Genomic DNA, 18,083 nt, shown 5'->3' with positions numbered 1-18,083 from the left:
TTATGAACACATGTTTAATCTATACATTATTAAAAAGGGGTAGTTCACCCTAAAGTCATCATCATTTACTGGACCTCATGCTCTTTCAAACAAATTTTTCCATGTCTTCCTTTTTTTCATGGAAAATAAATGTTACAGAATTTTGCTAAACATTGGTTTGTTTGCAAATAATTTTCATTTTATCAGACATTTGTGTTGTAATAAGCATTTTTGGAAAAAAAAAAAGTCTAAAAATATGCTACACATACCACTACCTATAACTACCCATCATAATATACCACAATTTACAGAAGACACCCATTAAAGGAGGTCATATACAGTACAGACCAAAAGTTTGGGCACACCTCATTCAAAGAGTTTTTTTTATTTTCATGACTATGAAAATTGTAGATTTACACTGAAGGCACCAAAACTATGAATTAACATGTGGAGTTATATACATAACAAAGTGTGAAACAACTGAAAATGTCTTATTCTAGGTTCTTCAAAGTAGTCACCTTTTGCTTATTGCTTTGCACACTCTTTGTATTCTCTTGATGAGCTTCAAGAGTTAGTCACCTGAAATAGTCTTTTAAAAGCCTTGAAGGAGTTCCCAGAGATGCTTGGCACTTGTTGGCCTTTTTTCCTTCAGTCTGTGGTCCAGCTCACTGGAGGCTAGGTGACTGGAGGCTAGGTCATCTGGCGCAGCACCCCATCAATTAGCCCCAAATAACCCTTACACAGCCTGGAGGTGTGTTTGGGGTCATTGTCCTGTTGAAAAATAAATGATGGTCTAACTAAACGCAAACCGGATGGAATAGCATGTCACTGCGAGAGCATGTCGCTGTCTCTAATCTGAGCTGCTGTTAACCTTCGATTTCTGAAGCTGGTGACTGAGATGAGCTTATCCTCCGCAGCAGAGGTGATTCTTGGTCTTCCTTTCCTGGGGTGGTCTGCATGTGAGCCAGTTTCTTTGTAGCGCTTGATGATTTTTGTGACTGCTCTTATAGAGACTTTCAAAGTTTTCCCAATTTTTTTGGATTGACTGACTGACCTTCATTTCACCGGGCACACCTGTGAAGTGAAGACCGTTTCAGATGACTACCTCTTGAAGCTCATCAAAAGAATGCCAAGAGTGTGCAAAGCGGTAATCAAAGCAAAAGGTGGCTACTTTTCAAGGACCTAGAAAATGTTATATTTTAATTTTTCCTCACAGTTTTTTGTTATGTATATAATTCCACATGTGTTAATTCATAGTTTTGATGCCTTCAGTCTGAATCTACAATTTTCATAGCAATAAAAATAACTCCTTTGAATGAGGTGTGCCCAAACCTTTGGCCTGTACTGTACAAAAAATTGTCACTAGAAATAGTCCTTGTAATAGGGCTGTACAATATATTGTTTCAGCATCGACATCACAATGTGTGCAGCAGCTACAGAATTGTATTTAATCACTGTATTTGTTTGGAAATTATAGGATTTATGCACAAATACATCTCTCTTTTCTTTCCAGTTTTTGTCTAGTTTCTATTCCAAATATCTACATTTCAAATTGAAAACAAGATTATTTTACATACCCCACTGGCAGATAATTCCTTAAAACAAGCACAAAAACTCTTTAATTTTCACTTATTTCTTCTGAAGGTGAAAACAAAACCATATTTTTATTTGCTCTTAATTTTTTTTTTTAATATTTAGACTAGAAACGAGACAATACATTCTGTACCTGAATACTGCTAGACTTTTCAGAAAATCATCAAATAGAGCTATTCAAACTATCTTGTGAAACTGCATACATATCGCAGTATTTAAAGCAGAAAAATAAAATATCGCAATGTCGCGCAGGCCTTCTTTCTAGTATGCTGATAATTATTTTGGGGAGACCATTATTCATTTGTTTTTAATAAACACTTTGTTCAACAACAACAACAAAAAAAACTTTTAATTAATTGAATGCTTCCTAGCTTGAATATCTGTTCATTTCTTTAAAAAAAATGTGACTTACAACAAGCATTTGAATTGCAGTGTTAAAATAGTACACTGTCTATGAGCTGAAATCCACTGTAATACTGCACACGTACTGTACGTGAGGAAGAGAAAAGCCTCTCGGTGTTGAAGCTGACTGTGCTGGGTGCATGCAGGCGTAGGGCGGCTGCTTTTGTGGGGAAGTTTTGGGTGCTTGTTCTTCAATGCATCTTCTCTCCTTTTGCATCAAACCCTGCTCCTTATCACTGACATGTCTTGACTGATGATGTCAGAGCTGCAGGTGTTCTTATTTCACTCATTGAAGGCTGAGAATTAACACCTTTCTTTTTTTGTACTTCTGCAATGCTTTTGCTTGCATTTACTGTTTTTGCCTCCACAGTCTGATGTCCTTTTCTCCTCCTCACTCTTCCATCTCTGTTTTGTCAAACAGACCCTCAGTTCGTAGTGTATCAGTTGAAGGTAAAGATCCACACGTCAAATCCAGCCCACACGCGAAGGGAAGAGAAGCACATGATCTTCGAGTTTCCTCAGCCGCTTCCGGTTTGTGGCGACATCAAGGTGGAGTTTTTCCACAAGCAGAGCAAGATGATGAAGAAGGTATGTTTAACTCGCCTTGACCTCCTGCATAAACCACTGGTACAGCTTATCGCAGGATCTTGACCTTGTTTCCATGACTGCAGGGACGATGTGTTGTTATTTGGCGGTTTGTGGGTTTCCTATTGTTTAACATAGTCTTTTGCTGCTTGTGTTCTTAATAGGTCTTCTATCTGAATGTTTTTATTTTATTCCTTTTATTCCATTCCATTTTTCCATTCCATTGTAACAGATCTGCACTGTTAAAATTTCACAAGTGGAGCTTCTGCTTAAACATTGAACACAACTAATCTGATTACACATCTGAAAGGCCAACTTGACAAAGTTTTCAACAAGTTCAGTGAATGTTATCATGAATTAGTAATATTAATAAAAAGTTAAATTCTTAATTCAATTTAGGATTTTTAAGTTAAGAATGTTACTTTGAGCAATGCATTTGATTCTAATTGAGACCTGTTATAATGTACCGATTGAAATTAATACATTTTAAACAAATTATTAACATAAAAATAAGTGTAAAATGGTGAACCACCAGTATTTGCTAAAATTAAACATTCAGATTCTCTATTGTACGCAGATGACACTGTTCTTTTTGTGTTTGAATCAAGTACAGACACAATTAACAATAAATAAAATACAGATCTTCAGCATTTACATGAGTGGCTGCAAGACAATCAGTTGATTATTAACAAAAACAGAGTGTATGTACTTTTATTCACCTAGGAGAAAATTATCCATTCCCTATCCCATCACTTTCTCAAATCAAAAACTTTCCTTTGTATCCACATATCAATATTTGGGAATCAGTCTGGACTCTCACCTCACTTATTCTAACCACGTTCAAAATGTTTCTAAAAAGCTGAAACAAAAGCTATTTGTTTATGGGAAAATTTGGACAAATTTGTCTTTTTCTGTTTTAGAAACTTATCTTCATGCTATAATTTTGTCTACCTTGTCTTACTGTCTGCCTGTTTGGTCTCTCACAACAAATGATATCTTGGAGCCAATAGCTAGACTGTACAATAGAGCCTATAAGATCCACAACAGACTTTCTGAATGGACAAATCACTGTTTTGCTCTATCACTCTCTAATGCTTTAACATTTCAAAACTATGTTATGAACACAGGGATTAATCTGTACTATAAAATTGTAAATAGCGCTACCTCAGCAGCCCTTTGTGCTTTGGTACCAAAACTCAACACAAGGACTGATCGTTCCACCAGATCTGTAAAAAAAATGGATGTTTGCCATTACCAGCTTTTAAAAACTTTTATGGACCGAGATCTTTCTTTTATGTGTTCACAAAAGACTGGAATGAGATCCCACAACATCTGAAAACAATACCAACACTGAGACTTTTTAAAAAATCACATCCTCGTCATCTGATGGTCAACTATTGCTGTAGCCTCTGAGATAGTAGCCTGCTTTTCTCTATTTTATATGTTTGGTGATTGTTTGTACTAAGTTGATGGATGAGATGTCTCTCTGTTTTTATGTTCTGCAGAGCAGGAACCTGCTGAAAATCAGCATTTATGCTGAGTCAGGCCCGATTATCTTTTAATATTTTCCTGTTTAAAAGTTATAAATAAAATAAATACATTTTAATATTGATTCCTCTATATTTAAGACGTTTTTCTTTAAACTTTCTATATCATTAGAGAAGCCTGAATACTAAAAAAATCTGCATAACTGTTTTCAACATAGCTAATCATCAGAAAAGTCTTTTACATTATTGTAAGACATATTCACACTGTGTGATTTTCAAAATGATTGGATCTCCTTTGTTTTCACACTCCATGACCATCTGACGTAGACAAGGGCTGGGATAAGATTCTGACGGTATGATAAACTTGGATAAAATATGATGGTATATTGTGATTACTGCTCTAAAATATGTTATTTTTCAATGTCTGAGTAAAAGAACTAATGTTTTCCCTCTTTGAACACAATAAGTTTTATTTTAGGAAACATTTAAAACAGTTTAGGCTAAAAAGTTCAAATTAATCAATGACTTCTGCTGTGTTCATTTATTTCAAAAACACAGATTTGTTTGCTATTTAAAACGCCATCTTAAAATAGCTTTTCTGCAGGAGATACTGTTGTCCTAAAAATCTAAACAAAAAAAAACATTAAAAAAAAAAAACTTACACATTTCCTAAGAACGATGTAGCAGAAAATGTTGGCCCTTCTAAAACCTTGACTTTTCCAAACCCCGGTATACCTTGAAAATGGTTATTGTCCCATACCTAATCTGGCGTCATGTTCAGTAGCTCCTGTGTAGACATTATGCAATGCATTGCCAACAGGAGCTTACATACAGCATGAATTTTATGTGGGAAGAATCAACAAAAACTCTGTTTGGCTCACAATCTAAAGCCCCGTTCAGATTACATAATTTTTCCCCCAATTTCTGCTCTATTTACTTGATGTAAGTGAAGATGCTTAAAGAAAAAATATTTTTGTCAGGATGCAAATTTCAATTGTGTCTTTTTGTGTATTGTGTCATAGTGCAAGCCAAACAATACCATGTCTGCGGTGCTTCACAACATCATACCAGAAAATCTAGCATCTTTGATTTTTCCCGCATCGAAACACTTGACAGTGTTACAGAGAAACGCCGTACATGAAGCAATGTATAATTTGGTATATTTGCTATCCATGACACAACAAGATTTTATTTACACCAAATCAAATAATTTTTGGTTGTAATTCAAAATAAAATTATGTGGTCTGAACAGGGCTTAAGTTTCACATTTTAGAATAAACATCAAAAAGACATTGGTGCTCCTGCTATTTTTTTCCATACCTGCCTCCATTTTTTGGGGTCCAAAAAGAGAAAGAACCTCCTAAATGTTTTCTAATATTGTGGTCAATAACTTCTCCATGATGTCTTTTATCTTGCTTTGACATTGGACGTAGCTTATCACTTTGCCGAAATCTGCAGATTTCCACAGATTTTTAGCCCATCATATTTACATTTACATTTACATTTAGTCATTTAGCAGACGCTTTTATCCAAAGCGACTTACAAATGAGGACAAGGAAGCAATTTACACAACTAAGAGCAACAATGAATAAGTACTAAAGGCAAGTTTCAGGTCTGTAAAGTCTAAGAAGGGAAGTGTTAGTAGTTTTTTTTTTTTTTTTTTTTTTTTACAATTAGTGTGATATTCAAAGAGGCAATTGCAGCTTAGGAAGTGAAGTGGAGACTAAATAGTTGAGTTTTTAGTCGTTTCTTGAAAATAGCGAGTGACTCTGCTGTTCTGATGCAGTTAGGGAGTTCATTCCACCAACTGGGCAGATTGAGCGTGAGCGTTCGCGAAAGTGATTTTTTCCCTCTTTGGGATGGAACCACGAGGCGACGTTCATTCACAGAACGCAAGTTTCTGGAGGGCACATAGATCTGCAGAAGTGAGTGCAGATAAGAAGGTGCTAGGCCAGAAGTCACTTTGTAGGCAAACATCAGAGTTTTGAATTTGATGCGAGCAGCAACTGGCAGCCAGTGCAAACGGACTAGCAGCGGAGTGACATGTGCTTGTTTAGGTTCATTGAAGACAACTCGAACTGCTGCATTCTGGAGCAGTTGAAGAGGCTTGATAGAGTTAGCTGGAAGCCCAGCTAGTAGAGAGTTGCAGTAATCCAGTTTGGAGAGAACAAGAGCTTGAACAAGGAGTTGAGCTGCATGTTCAGATAAGAAGGGTCGGATCTTTCTGATGTTATAGAGTGCAAATCTGCACGATCGAGCAGTTCTAGAAATGTGGTCAGAGAAGTTTAGTTGGTCATCAATCGTTACTCCAAGGCTTTTCACCATTTTGGATGCAGTAATGGTTGCCCCATCCATCTGGATTGAAAAGTTATGGTGTAGAGTCGGGTTGGCAGAAACTACAAGCATTTCCGTTTTTGCGAGGTTCAGCTGAAGATGATGATCTTTCATCCAGTGTGAAATATCCAACAGGCAGGCTGAGATACGAGCTGGAACCGAGGGATCATCAGGATGAAAAGAGAGGTATAGCTGGGTGTCATCAGCATAGCAGTGGTAGGAGAATCCATGTCTCTGGATGACTGGTCCTAGAGATGATGTGTAGATGGAGAAGAGAAGTGGCCCAAGAACAGAGCCTTGAGGTACCCCAGTGTTTAGATGCTGTAGGTTGGACACCTCTCCCCTCCAAGACACCCTGAATGACCTGTCAGAGAGGTAAGATCTAAACCATTGTATAACAGTGCCCGCAACGCCCAGTGACTCAAGCGTAGATAGCAGGATCTGGTGGTTGACAGTGTCAAAAGCAGCTGACAAGTCCAGCAAAATGAGGACTGATGATTTAGAGTCTGCTTTAGCCAGTCTGAGATCCTCCACGACCGAGAGCAGGGCAGTCTCAGTTGAGTGGCCTTTCTTAAAGCCGGATTGCTTGTTGTCCATGAGATTGTTTTGAGTAAGAAAGTCCAGGACTTGATTGAACACTACTTTCTCCAGAATCTTAGCCATGAATGGAAGCAGGGATACTGGTCTGTAGTTTTCAAGTAGCGTATGGTCCAGGTTGGGTTTCTTTAGCAGTGGGGTTACCCTAGCCTGCTTAAATGTAGTGGGGAATAAACCAGAGTCAAGAGATGTGTTAATTATGTGAGTCAGTGTTGGTATGACTGCAGGAGAGATGGCTTGCAAGAGATGAGAGGGAATGGGATCGAGTGGACAGGTGGTTGCATGGCTAGATAGCACAAGTTTGGACACCTCAGACTCAGAGAGCTGAGAAAAAGAGGTGAGTGTGTGTGGTGTTGGTGTTGTATCTTGCGTGTTTGTTGTAGGTGCAGCAAATTGAGCACTGATTTTTGCAGTTTTGGTGCAGAAGAATGTAGCAAAGTCATCAGTAGTAAGTGTGGAGGATGCGGGTGGAGGAGGAGGATAGAGGAGGGAGGAAAATGTTTTAAAAAGTAGGCGAGGATTAGTGGCATTGTTGATTTTCAGACGGTAATACGTCTGCTTTGCAGAAGTAACCTCAGCTGAGAAAGAGGACAGAAGAGTTTGGTATGTTAAGAGATGTGCAGGATTTTTAGTTTTCCGCCAAATTCTCTCTGCAGCCCGAAGTTTTGAGCGATGCTCACGGAGAGCATCCGAGAGCCAGGGTGCAGGAGGACTGGCACGGGCTGGCCTGGATGCAAGAGGACATAATCGGTCTAGACATGATGCTAGTGTGGAGCAGAGTGTATTAGTGGCACTGTTCGAATCAAGTGCAGTGAGTTTGCGAGATGGAGGAAGAGAGTCTGAAACAATGGTGGATAGTCTATTGGGTGAGAGAGATCGTAGGTTTCTGCGAAAGGTAACCAGTGTTGGAGTGTGTGGCGGCTCAGGAGTAATGTGGATGTTGAGAGACAGAAGGAAATGATCAGATATTTGTAGTGGAGTTACTATTGTTTGATCAGTGAAGCAGTGTCGTGTGTAAATAAGGTCTAGCTGATTACCTGATTTGTGGGTAGCAGAAGTAGGTGCTCTTTTTAGGTCAAAAGAGGCAAGCAGAGTCTGAAAGTCTGCAGCTTGCGGTTTGTCAATGTAAATGTTGAAGTCACCTAGCACCAATAAGGGAGTGGCAAAATTAGAAAAAGATGAGAGAAGAACATCCAGTTCATCTAGGAAGTGACCTAATTTACCTGGTGGGCGGTAGATGACAACCACATTTATGTAGAAGGGGTGGATAATGGTGACTGCATGGAATTCAAAGGAGCTGATTGTTGGCAGGGACGGTATCAGAGTAAATTTCCATTCTTTGGAAATTAGTAGTCCAGTCCCACCCCCTCTCCCTGTCTGACGAGGAGTGTGGGAAAAAGAGAAATTAGCAGAAAGAGTAGCATGTGTAGCAGTGTCCTCCGGCCTCAACCAGGTCTCAGTTAGAGCCATGAGATTATAGTCAGAATATGTAGCTATGGAGGTAATAAAATCAGCCTTGTTAACAGCTGATTGACAATTCCAGAGGCCCACGGAGAGAGAGAGTTGTGAAATAGTAGATACATGTATTGAACGAAGGTTGTGAGGATTACGCCTGCAGCGCACCTCCTGTGTTTTGCGAGTGTTAGTAACAACAGGAATTAGAAAACACATAATAAAAGTGCACTGACAACAAAAAATAAGTGTAAAGTAAAACAATACAGTAAAGTACTCAAGTGCTTTGTCGGTGTCTTTGCTCGGTGGAGTCGCGCAGGTAGAGTCGATGGTCTTTACCCTCGTCGGTCTTCACACGAGGCGGTCTTCACACGAGGCTGCCGCGACCGCTGCCGCGGTGAACTAGTCGTTTATATAACCCCAAAGCACTAGCTGATTGAATTCAGCTGGACACGCCTCCCGAGTCAAAACAAGGGCCGAAACTGAGGCGGACGACGCGAACCGCGTCTGCGTTCGCTACACAAGCTCTTATAGTAACCAAGGAAACAGTGGCTAAACAACTTCTAGTATTATACACAACTGAAAGCAAGTTTAAATGTCCTACAACTTTACACAAACAGCTGGAAACAAGTCCTCAAACCATACACAACAACTGAAACAAATCTTAAATGTACTTACAGGCTGCTGTTCTAGATGCTGCTAAAGTGCTTCTCCTGCCGACTAATGCTACCGTGCTCACTATATAGTGGTTACCTGGCGTTTGGACACGCCTCCCGAGTCAAAACAAGGGCCGAAACTGAGGCGGACGACGCGAACCGCGTCTGCGTTCGCTACACAAGCTCTTATAGTAACCAAGGAAACAGTGGCTAAACAACTTCTAGTATTATACACAACTGAAAGCAAGTTTAAATGTCCTACAACTTTACACAAACAGCTGGAAACAAGTCCTCAAACCATACACAACAACTGAAACAAATCTTAAATGTACTTACAGGCTGCTGTTCTAGATGCTGCTAAAGTGCTTCTCCTGCCGACTAATGCTACCGTGCTCACTATATAGTGGTTACCTGGCGTTTGGACACGCCTCCCGAGTCAAAACAAGGGCCGAAACTGAGGCGGACGACGCGAACCGCGTCTGCGTTCGCTACACAAGCTCTTATAGTAACCAAGGAAACAGTGGCTAAACAACTTCTAGTATTATACACAACTGAAAGCAAGTTTAAATGTCCTACAACTTTACACAAACAGCTGGAAACAAGTCCTCAAACCATACACAACAACTGAAACAAATCTTAAATGTACTTACAGGCTGCTGTTCTAGATGCTGCTAAAGTGCTTCTCATATAGTTATTTACTTGTGTAAATTTATATTTATTCAGTTTTTTAAGTTAATTTCAGTAATTTTATTGACTAATATGAAAATGTTCATATGATTTATTTACAATACAATTTGTAAAGTAATAGTTTCTGTTTTTTAGTCGATATATTATATAAGATACTTGCTTTGTTTATTAAATATGTGGATCTAATTTGATTTGCATTGTAAACATTAAATAAAAGTTAAAACTGTATTATTCTTTATTTTTTATATAAGTGTTTAGTTATGATACTCCCAAAATCATTCCGCAGTAAGGAAGCAAAAAATGTCCGCAGATTCTTACCACCACTGTCTTTTCAATGTCAGAACATTTTTTACACAGCATTTTGAATGGCCAACAGGTATAGATATTTAGCTCACAAAATATTTTACAGGCGTCAGGGATATTAATAAATAATTTTTTTTTCTTGCATCGCATCTTTAATAATTATTAATAAGAACCAATTTGCACCCATTTTGGGGCATTTCTTGGCTCAGAGTGAAAATCTGGGTAAAAATTTTGTTCTGTGAACTTTGCATTAATTACCATAAATATAGTTTAAATGAATGTATATATAGTCAAGTCAGTGTTTGTGTTTCTGTGCTTTATATAAATGTGTTTATATGTGCAGTTGTTGGAATGTGTATTTGTGTTTGTAAACGCTTGCTATTTATGGCCATCTAAAATGTAAACCTTTGCTTGTGCGTAGGATAAAATGTTTCATTTTTGGATAAACACGTTCTTCATCCCGGGGCCTGAGGAAGCAGGGGACAAAGTGGAGAACGGGTCGGTGGTGAACGACGTGGACAGCCTGTCGTGTCAGAGCCAGAGTTCACCGGCGGAACGGGACAGGGAGAAGGAGAGAGCCGTCGCAGCGGCTGCACTCGACAGAGAAAGAGGAGAGCAGCGAGCGGATGGGGAAAAAGACTACTTGATTTTGACCTTAACGAAGAACGACTTGGATAAAGCCAACAAAGATAAGGCTAACCGATATTTTTCACCCAACTTTAAGGTGAGGGCACTTTTAACACTCAGATTGAAAGAAACAAAGGGGTTTTATACATTATGAGAGCAAAGGTTGACGTTTTGACATTTGCATTCATACTTGGTGGTTATCAGGATCAAATAATGTGATGACAGCATTGCAGCAGGCTTTAGAATGAAGAATATATTAAAATGTTGCCAGTTGCGCATGAAAACTCAAAGATATTCCTGCAAAATACATTCTGAGGGATTTAACTGAATTTGTAAAAGGGAAAGCATAACAACAGGACTGTGTTTCCGCAGTATTATTGTCTTTTAATATTCTCTATATGAATAAAGTTAATAACTCTGTCTCCTTTCAGCAAAATGCGACTTGATTTGGAGACGCGAGATAAGATTGCTTGAATATTGCAGCAATATAAGACTATAGTAACGTGGCATTTTAAATCAGCACCTGTCAAAATATGATTTAATATCTTTTTGACTTCGCTTGCAGCTTCATATCTTTAGTTTAAAATGAAAAATACCCTTACAGTCATGTTTTTACTTAAACATTTTGGTTAAGGGTGTTGATGGCAGGGTCAGCTGTCACTCATCTCAGTATTTTAACATTTGTTGAGAGACTTGGTTTTGGGTGTCTGCAAATTGGAATTGGCATATTTATTGGAAAACAAATGATTTCTACTTGTGATTGTTCACTGTCATTTTGTTCAATCATCTGATGTTGTGTTCACACCAGATGCAGAATGCCTAGAAAAATCGCTCTATTTGCATGAAAATAGTTGCATGAACATTTGAGTTTACTCACTTCATTCGCACATCAAATCCGCTTCATTCCATGTCAAATTCACTTCTGAACGGATGTGGATTCGCGTGATAGGCAGGGCTTCTGTCTTCCCGGTCACTTTAGCTTCGTTTCTAAATGGCTAACATGGATTTTATTGAGAAAATAACTATGTTTATGTGCTTTTTGAAGGCTGTAAAACAGCGTCGATAAGTTTGGAGCAGTGTCTAAGTGCACTAGATCCTTTCAGAGGTGCACCCAGCTCTATGAGCTCATAAACTCCTCCAGACACTTAACCTGGATGAAGGAGGCATTCAGCGGTGCTTCTGACTGAGCCGAGCCCAGTTTGATGAACTTGTCGGTGTAGGCAGGAGGATTTTCCCCCTGGACACCAACAACAGGCACTACATCATAATCACGCCCCCACAAGAGCGAGCTCCTGATTGGTTAATGTGCCGCGAATATCCGCTAAAGTTCAGATTATCAATTCGCAAGTTAAGCATCAAATGCGCAAAACACTCAATCCGCACTGCAAGCATCATGCCACAGAATGTCTATTAGCGCCTTTTGTATTGACTTAACTTGTAAATCACTCGCGCTTGACGCTTCCGCGTCTGGTGTGAACACAGCATGAGACCTTCATTACTTTCCTCATAACACAAATTCAGATATTTTTGGTGAAATCAGAAAGCTTCCTCATACTCCATAGGTAGCAATGTTTCATACAAAGGCCAAAGAAACAACAAAAAGCGTGTTGAAATATGATCAAGCTATTATCACATGCAAAACAAATATAGCTACTTTATTGAATTGTTTCTTCTTCTCAGTGTCAATGTTTGGGATATAAAATCGTATACATTTTTATGGTTGTAACAAAAAATTTGAAATCATGTAGTCTGAACTGTGCTTAATAAAGAGGGCAGAATAAACATCAAAAGACATTGGTGCCCCTGCTGAAGTTTTTCCAAACCTGCCTCAATTTATTTTGGGGCCAAAATGAGAAGGAACCTCCTGAATGTTACCTGATATTGTGGTCAATAAGTCTTATATCAAGCTGTTGACACACACAAAACAAAAATAATTACTTTATTCAATGCTTTCTTCTTTTCAGTGTTAGTATAGGGCGCGTGTTCTTGTGTTGCACCTGATTGCGATGCTAATGTATATCTCGAATGTGCTGCTGCTTTATTTCAAACAAGAACTTGTGTGTAGCCATCCAGGGTATACATCAGTACACAGTGCTCATAAACATGCGCCTTATACTGACACTGCGGAGATGAAACTGTAGAAAGAAAGTCTTTATTTTTGTTTTATTTGCTTACAAAAGGATTCTCGTTTTGAACCGTTGAATGTATATGGTCTGTTTTGAGGATGTTACTTGGTATTTTTCTGAATGAGTTGCTGTTTATGGAGGATAAGGGAGTTCTCTGACTTAACCCAAAATATCCTAAAATGTGTTTGAAGATGAACAATGGTCTCGGGTTCTGAACAATATGAGGGAGAGTAATTGATAACAGAATTTTTGTTTTTGGGTAAACAAAACAACAAATCTGCCATTAAGCGATTTGTTTAAAAACAGCTAATGATCAAGGTAATTTTTGCATTCTTTTAGTCAAAAAAGGATGTGAAAAAAGCAATAAATTTGTGCCATGTAAATAAAACATCTCTTGTATGGTGTTGCTTTGAATTAAGTGGCAGTGACGACAAAACCGCAGTTTGTAAGCTCTGCAATGCTTCGATTTTACAAGTAAAACTTCTGCTAAAACGTTTAACACTACTAATCTGATTACACATCCTAAAGCTGATATGGGAAAGCATTTGAGCAATTCAGTCAAGGTTATTATGAATCAGTTATAATTCAAAAAAGTTTAAGTTATTTTTGGAGTTAAATCTTGAATATTAATCAAGGTAATTTATAATAGCATTTTTGTGTTTCTAAGGAGATTTGATTTGGAGAAAATGTTTTTATAAATTTTTTCAATATTTTACATTTTTTTTATGTCAAAGTAAATATAAAAGGCAGAACCGCTGAACAGTATCTGCAGATTTTACTCTTTGCTGTTTAATCTGCCATGTTTATCAGCTGGGAATTGGTGAATCTCTTTTTGATGAAAATCATCTTTTGTAAGCTGTTTGGACAGAACTGTGTGTAGGTATAGTGTGTCCACAGTCATATTGAAGTGATATAAAGACAATAACACTCAGTGTGGTTTCCCTGCCCAAAGAATTGATTGACAGCCACGTATTTACAGGTCTCCGTAGTAACGCGTATAACCATATCAACAAGACAGGATGTGTGCATACAGTAGCAACTGGGATTAAATGATGTTCAGCTTTCTTTGATCATCAATCATCATGAAATGTGATCAAGAATGAGTTTTACAAGTTCAAAACGTTTTTAAATCATGCTTGTAATGAATTACAGCGACTTTGCCGTCATTACTTCATTAACACAGTCACATGTCAGTACAATTATAAACGAAGACGCTTCAATCCCAGTTTGTGGAAGTTAAATAAGGTTTATTTTGTACATTAAAATAACAGATACCCATAAAACAGTAGAAATTAACGTGTTTCCTGTCACATTTGCTGTGCAAAAACAGTGCAGTGTTAAATGCGCATGAACTTTGTAATGACATTGTGTGTGACTCACCATTGCAGAAAGGCTTGAATTAACTCCACAGCAAAAACATCAAATAATCATTGGTAAAGTTCTTACTGTAATATTTCTTCAAAAACTTTATGTAAGATCTAGTTCCTTCATGTTTGTCAATGTGCTGTTTATCTAAAGCAGTCGAAGCACAGATTGAGGCCCACTCTGACAGGCATGTGGGTGGAGAGAACTAGCATTAAAGGTACAGGCCACAAAACAGCTACAATGTGTTCAGAGCAGCCAATTCCAGTATTCTGAAAGGTATAATAAATAATCTGAAAGCTGTTTTGAGCTGAAACTTTAAAGACATATTCTGGAAACACAAAAGACTTCTCTAAAAGGTTTAAAATAGGTGCCCTTTAAGACATTTTTTGCGTTATTTCTAATAAATAAATAAATGTTAACCAACTTGAATAAATGTTTTTAATCTTTAGAAAATGTTAAGCAGCACAACTATTCTCAACATTTATAGCAATCAGAAATGTTGTACACGTCAAATTATCACTGTTTTTCAGTATTATTGTTCAAGTAAATGCAGCCTACAAGTGTACAAGTCTTCTTTTCAGAACCTTCTGATAAATGTCCTACTTTGTGTTTATGTAGCATAAAGCAGTGTTTCTCAACCACACAACTTGCACATTTTCCAAGTCCTCTAGGAACATGGTGGAGAATCACTGGAGTAAAGTACTCGTTCTTATGCATCGTTCTTGTTCTGTCTCCCAGGTCAAATTGTATTTCACCAAGACCGTGGAGGAGCCCTCAAACTCAGAAGCAAGCACTTCAACTTCTGTCACTCCGGACGTGAGTGATAATGAACCCGATCACTACCGTTATTCAGACACCACTGATTCTGACCCGGAAAATGAACCTTTTGACGAGGAACAGCACGCACAGATTACAAAAGTCTGAACTTATATTGGCATCAACACACACTTACATACAAACAAAACAAATACATGCCGGACAAAAAAACAAACTAAAAAAAAAAACAAGACAAACCAACCAACACCAGTGAAATAAAAAAAGGAGAAAACTTGAAAATAAACTGAAGAGAAAGGACCCTTCCTCCCGCAGCTCAAGGACAGTCCTGTCGAACACCATCGATCGCAGAAGAAGAAATCCTGACCAATATATTGTTTTACTTCATTTTAATTGATGAATTTTGCGCGTGGAGAACGACATCGTTGCCTGAGGTCGGCGGGAGGGTCCTGTAGCTATTCTGTGTGTATATATAAAAAAATCCCTTTTTTGTGTCAAAGACGATTAAAATCTAGGCAATCAGGCGAGGAGAGGGGAGGGGAGTGGAGGAGAGGAAGAGCAGACCACACATCTCTCCTTCTCCCTGTCTTCATCCGGGTCAGTGCTGCAATCACCCTCTCCGCCTCTCCCTCGCTCTTCCCCTCCTTACTGTGAATGCTTTTCGTGCTGTCCGCAGGCGCAAGACCTTTCCCCCTTCCTGCGCGCTCTCTGCTGCTGTACAGAGTCCTGAGGATTTCTTGCAAATGCTACGGCGTGCAAACGTTCCTTTCCCTCCTCTTTAAAACCTTACTTCTTGTCCTGTCCCGACCCGTTCCCTATCCCCCCACCCCCCACTGTGTATAACGATAAATTATGCAGAAAAACACGACATCCCATGTAATTGTCGATGTTTTTGTTTTCTTTTATTTTTTCCTTTTTTTATCCTAAGATAATAAAAAATATAATACATGAAAGCGCAGGGAACCAGTGTTTGCAATAATGTTAACACTCAACATTTAAAGGACAAAAATTGGTGTGCATGTCATTGGAGTCAGTGTCCATGTTTAATAAATGCTATATGATGTGTTTTTATTAAAACAGAAGTGTCGGAACTCTCTTAAACGCTCGTCTGAGATCCATTCACAAAGGGAAATTGGGTTTATAAGCTTCAAGATGTGTCTTGTTGTGCGGGGAAACTATGTAAAAGGGGTTTTTATTGATATTGAAAGTCGTTTTTGCTTATTTTTACATTTGCTTTGCATTCTAAAATGTCACATCTTAAAGGTGCAGTAGGTGATCTGCCTAAATGCTAACCAGTTAGCATAATATCTTTGAAACACAATCCCTCCCCTGCTGTCCAAAGACACGCCTTTTGAAATCACGAACGTTCACATTAAAGATGACAGAGACCCAGTAAATCATGTCATTCGCCAGTTAGAAATTTTTATAATACTACAATTCTGAAAGAAAAACTGTATTATATCTAGCACGTTTTCAGTTGTGTAGCAAGCAAAACTTGTCATAATATGCAATGTTTCATGCATGCAAAGATCACTGCTCTCTCTCACATGCTTTGTCCTAAAGTGACCACTGTATGCTTAGCGTGCAGGAATTACACTTATTGCTAAACCATATTTGCATGCTATTTCAGATAATATTCAGAGTAGCATGATAAACGATACAAGTATAGCGCCTCACAGGCTGTCATTGTTAAAAAATAAACCAACTTGAATATAAAACCAACTTCACTGCTTGGCGGAAAAGCGATATTTATATTCTATTAAACAAAATAAAAATCTACATTATCGATGCTGTAAAAGGCCTTATGCAAAATAATCACATCATTCTTTCACCGGAAGATTTCAGTGGCTGAAAAACACTTCTGTGCATATAACACATTCGTAAAAAACACAATCTGCATCAGCTTTGCATGAATAAAATACTTTGAAACACATTACCCATCTAAAAGAAATACTTCGGCCATGGTGTCATCCTTTCTCCAATGTGCAAAAGTAACTCCAATATTGATTCAGCATTTGTTTTTACCGTTGTCTCTTTGGTGTCCAGGTGAATGTAGCGCGCATGCAGATCTGCGTGAACGCCAATGGTTGCGCACATGTACAAATCTACATTTGTTGACGGACAATTTGGGCTACTTGTCAGAATTATCGGTCTGACAAATTTTAATTAGATGAACTTTTTTTAGTCTTATGCCTCACCCATAATCTAAAAATACATATAAACACATTTAGATCATTTCATTAATCGTTACTATTGTAATGTAAAGACTATTTCAACCTGCACAACAAAAAAAATTTCTGAAGACAATCACCTACTGCACCTTTAAATGACTTAAAAAGACCACTTTGAAAAAGTATGGGGACAGTGAGGCTTTTTTTAGTCTCGTGTTTTGATTTGCTAAACAATTTTAAATGGCTGCTTTCTACTAAAATGTTTTTAAAATATAACTTATTCTTGGAATGGCAAAGCCAAATTTTGCACAACCTTGGCCAACAGTCCTAAGCATGTTCTCAACAGTCAGAGTGTGAATTTTTTTGTGGTTAAAAAGGTCTTGAATTCTTTAAATCTGCCTTCATAAGGCCCTGGCATATACTCTGAGTTCCATGTGATTTCAGCAATCTGCCAGCTCACACTGTTTGGGAAGATTGCTATGATTTTAAAACCAAAGCTCACAATTTATATGCAAACACGCTAATTGTTCTGCAGGTATTTGACTGCTTACACTATACAGTGCTCAGTAAATATAAGTACAACCCTCACAAATTCATATTTTAAAAGGAAGATATACAAGATTAAATTTGTGCATGTACATTAGATTAGACAGTACTGAAGTCAAATAACGGACCAAAAACTAGTACAGCCAAAAAAAAATATCTTAAAGAAAAATATTAAATGCAAATTAAAAAAAAAGAGAAAAAATCAAGAGAAGCAAAAAAAAAAAAAAAAAAAAATAGAAAACTTAAGTTGAAATTTTGTAGTTTGTAATTTTTTTCCAATATTTTGCTTGAATTTAATTGTATCTTTCAATTTCCAAATATGTTTGGTGACTAAAATATTATCTTAATAAAAATAAAAAAAATTTATATATATATATATATATATATATATATATATAT

General features: G+C 37.7%; 1 protein-coding gene and 1 long non-coding RNA gene across 6 annotated transcripts in view; one reads left to right on the top strand and one right to left on the bottom strand.

Annotated features, from left to right (window-relative positions):
- ptena (phosphatase and tensin homolog A) overlaps positions 1-16,068 on the top strand; it is a 28,264-nt gene extending 12,196 nt beyond the window's left edge. For 3 of the 5 annotated variants that reach the window (XM_087289608.1, XM_087289610.1, XM_087289609.1), the window contains 3 exons: positions 2,396-2,562; positions 10,497-10,799; positions 14,932-16,068. In XM_087289608.1, the coding sequence (XP_087145734.1) occupies positions 2,396-2,562; positions 10,497-10,799; positions 14,932-15,117 (656 nt within the window). In that variant the 3' untranslated portion in view covers positions 15,118-16,068. 5 annotated transcript variants of the gene reach the window in all.
- On the bottom strand, positions 15,857-17,868 carry LOC147833085 (uncharacterized). The gene is made up of 2 exons (XR_015513398.1): positions 17,283-17,868; positions 15,857-17,244 (listed from the first exon to the last, which is right to left on the bottom strand). It is a non-coding gene; the product is annotated as an uncharacterized LOC147833085 (long non-coding RNA).
- Positions 17,869-18,083: the final 215 nt, after the last annotated feature.

Source organism: Danio rerio, chromosome 17, assembly GCF_052040795.2.
Source record: "Danio rerio strain M-AB ecotype USA chromosome 17, GRCz13ab, whole genome shotgun sequence".
NCBI classification, from domain to species: Eukaryota; Metazoa; Chordata; class Actinopteri; order Cypriniformes; family Danionidae; genus Danio; species Danio rerio.
This window is presented reverse-complemented; position numbering and strand designations above follow the sequence as displayed.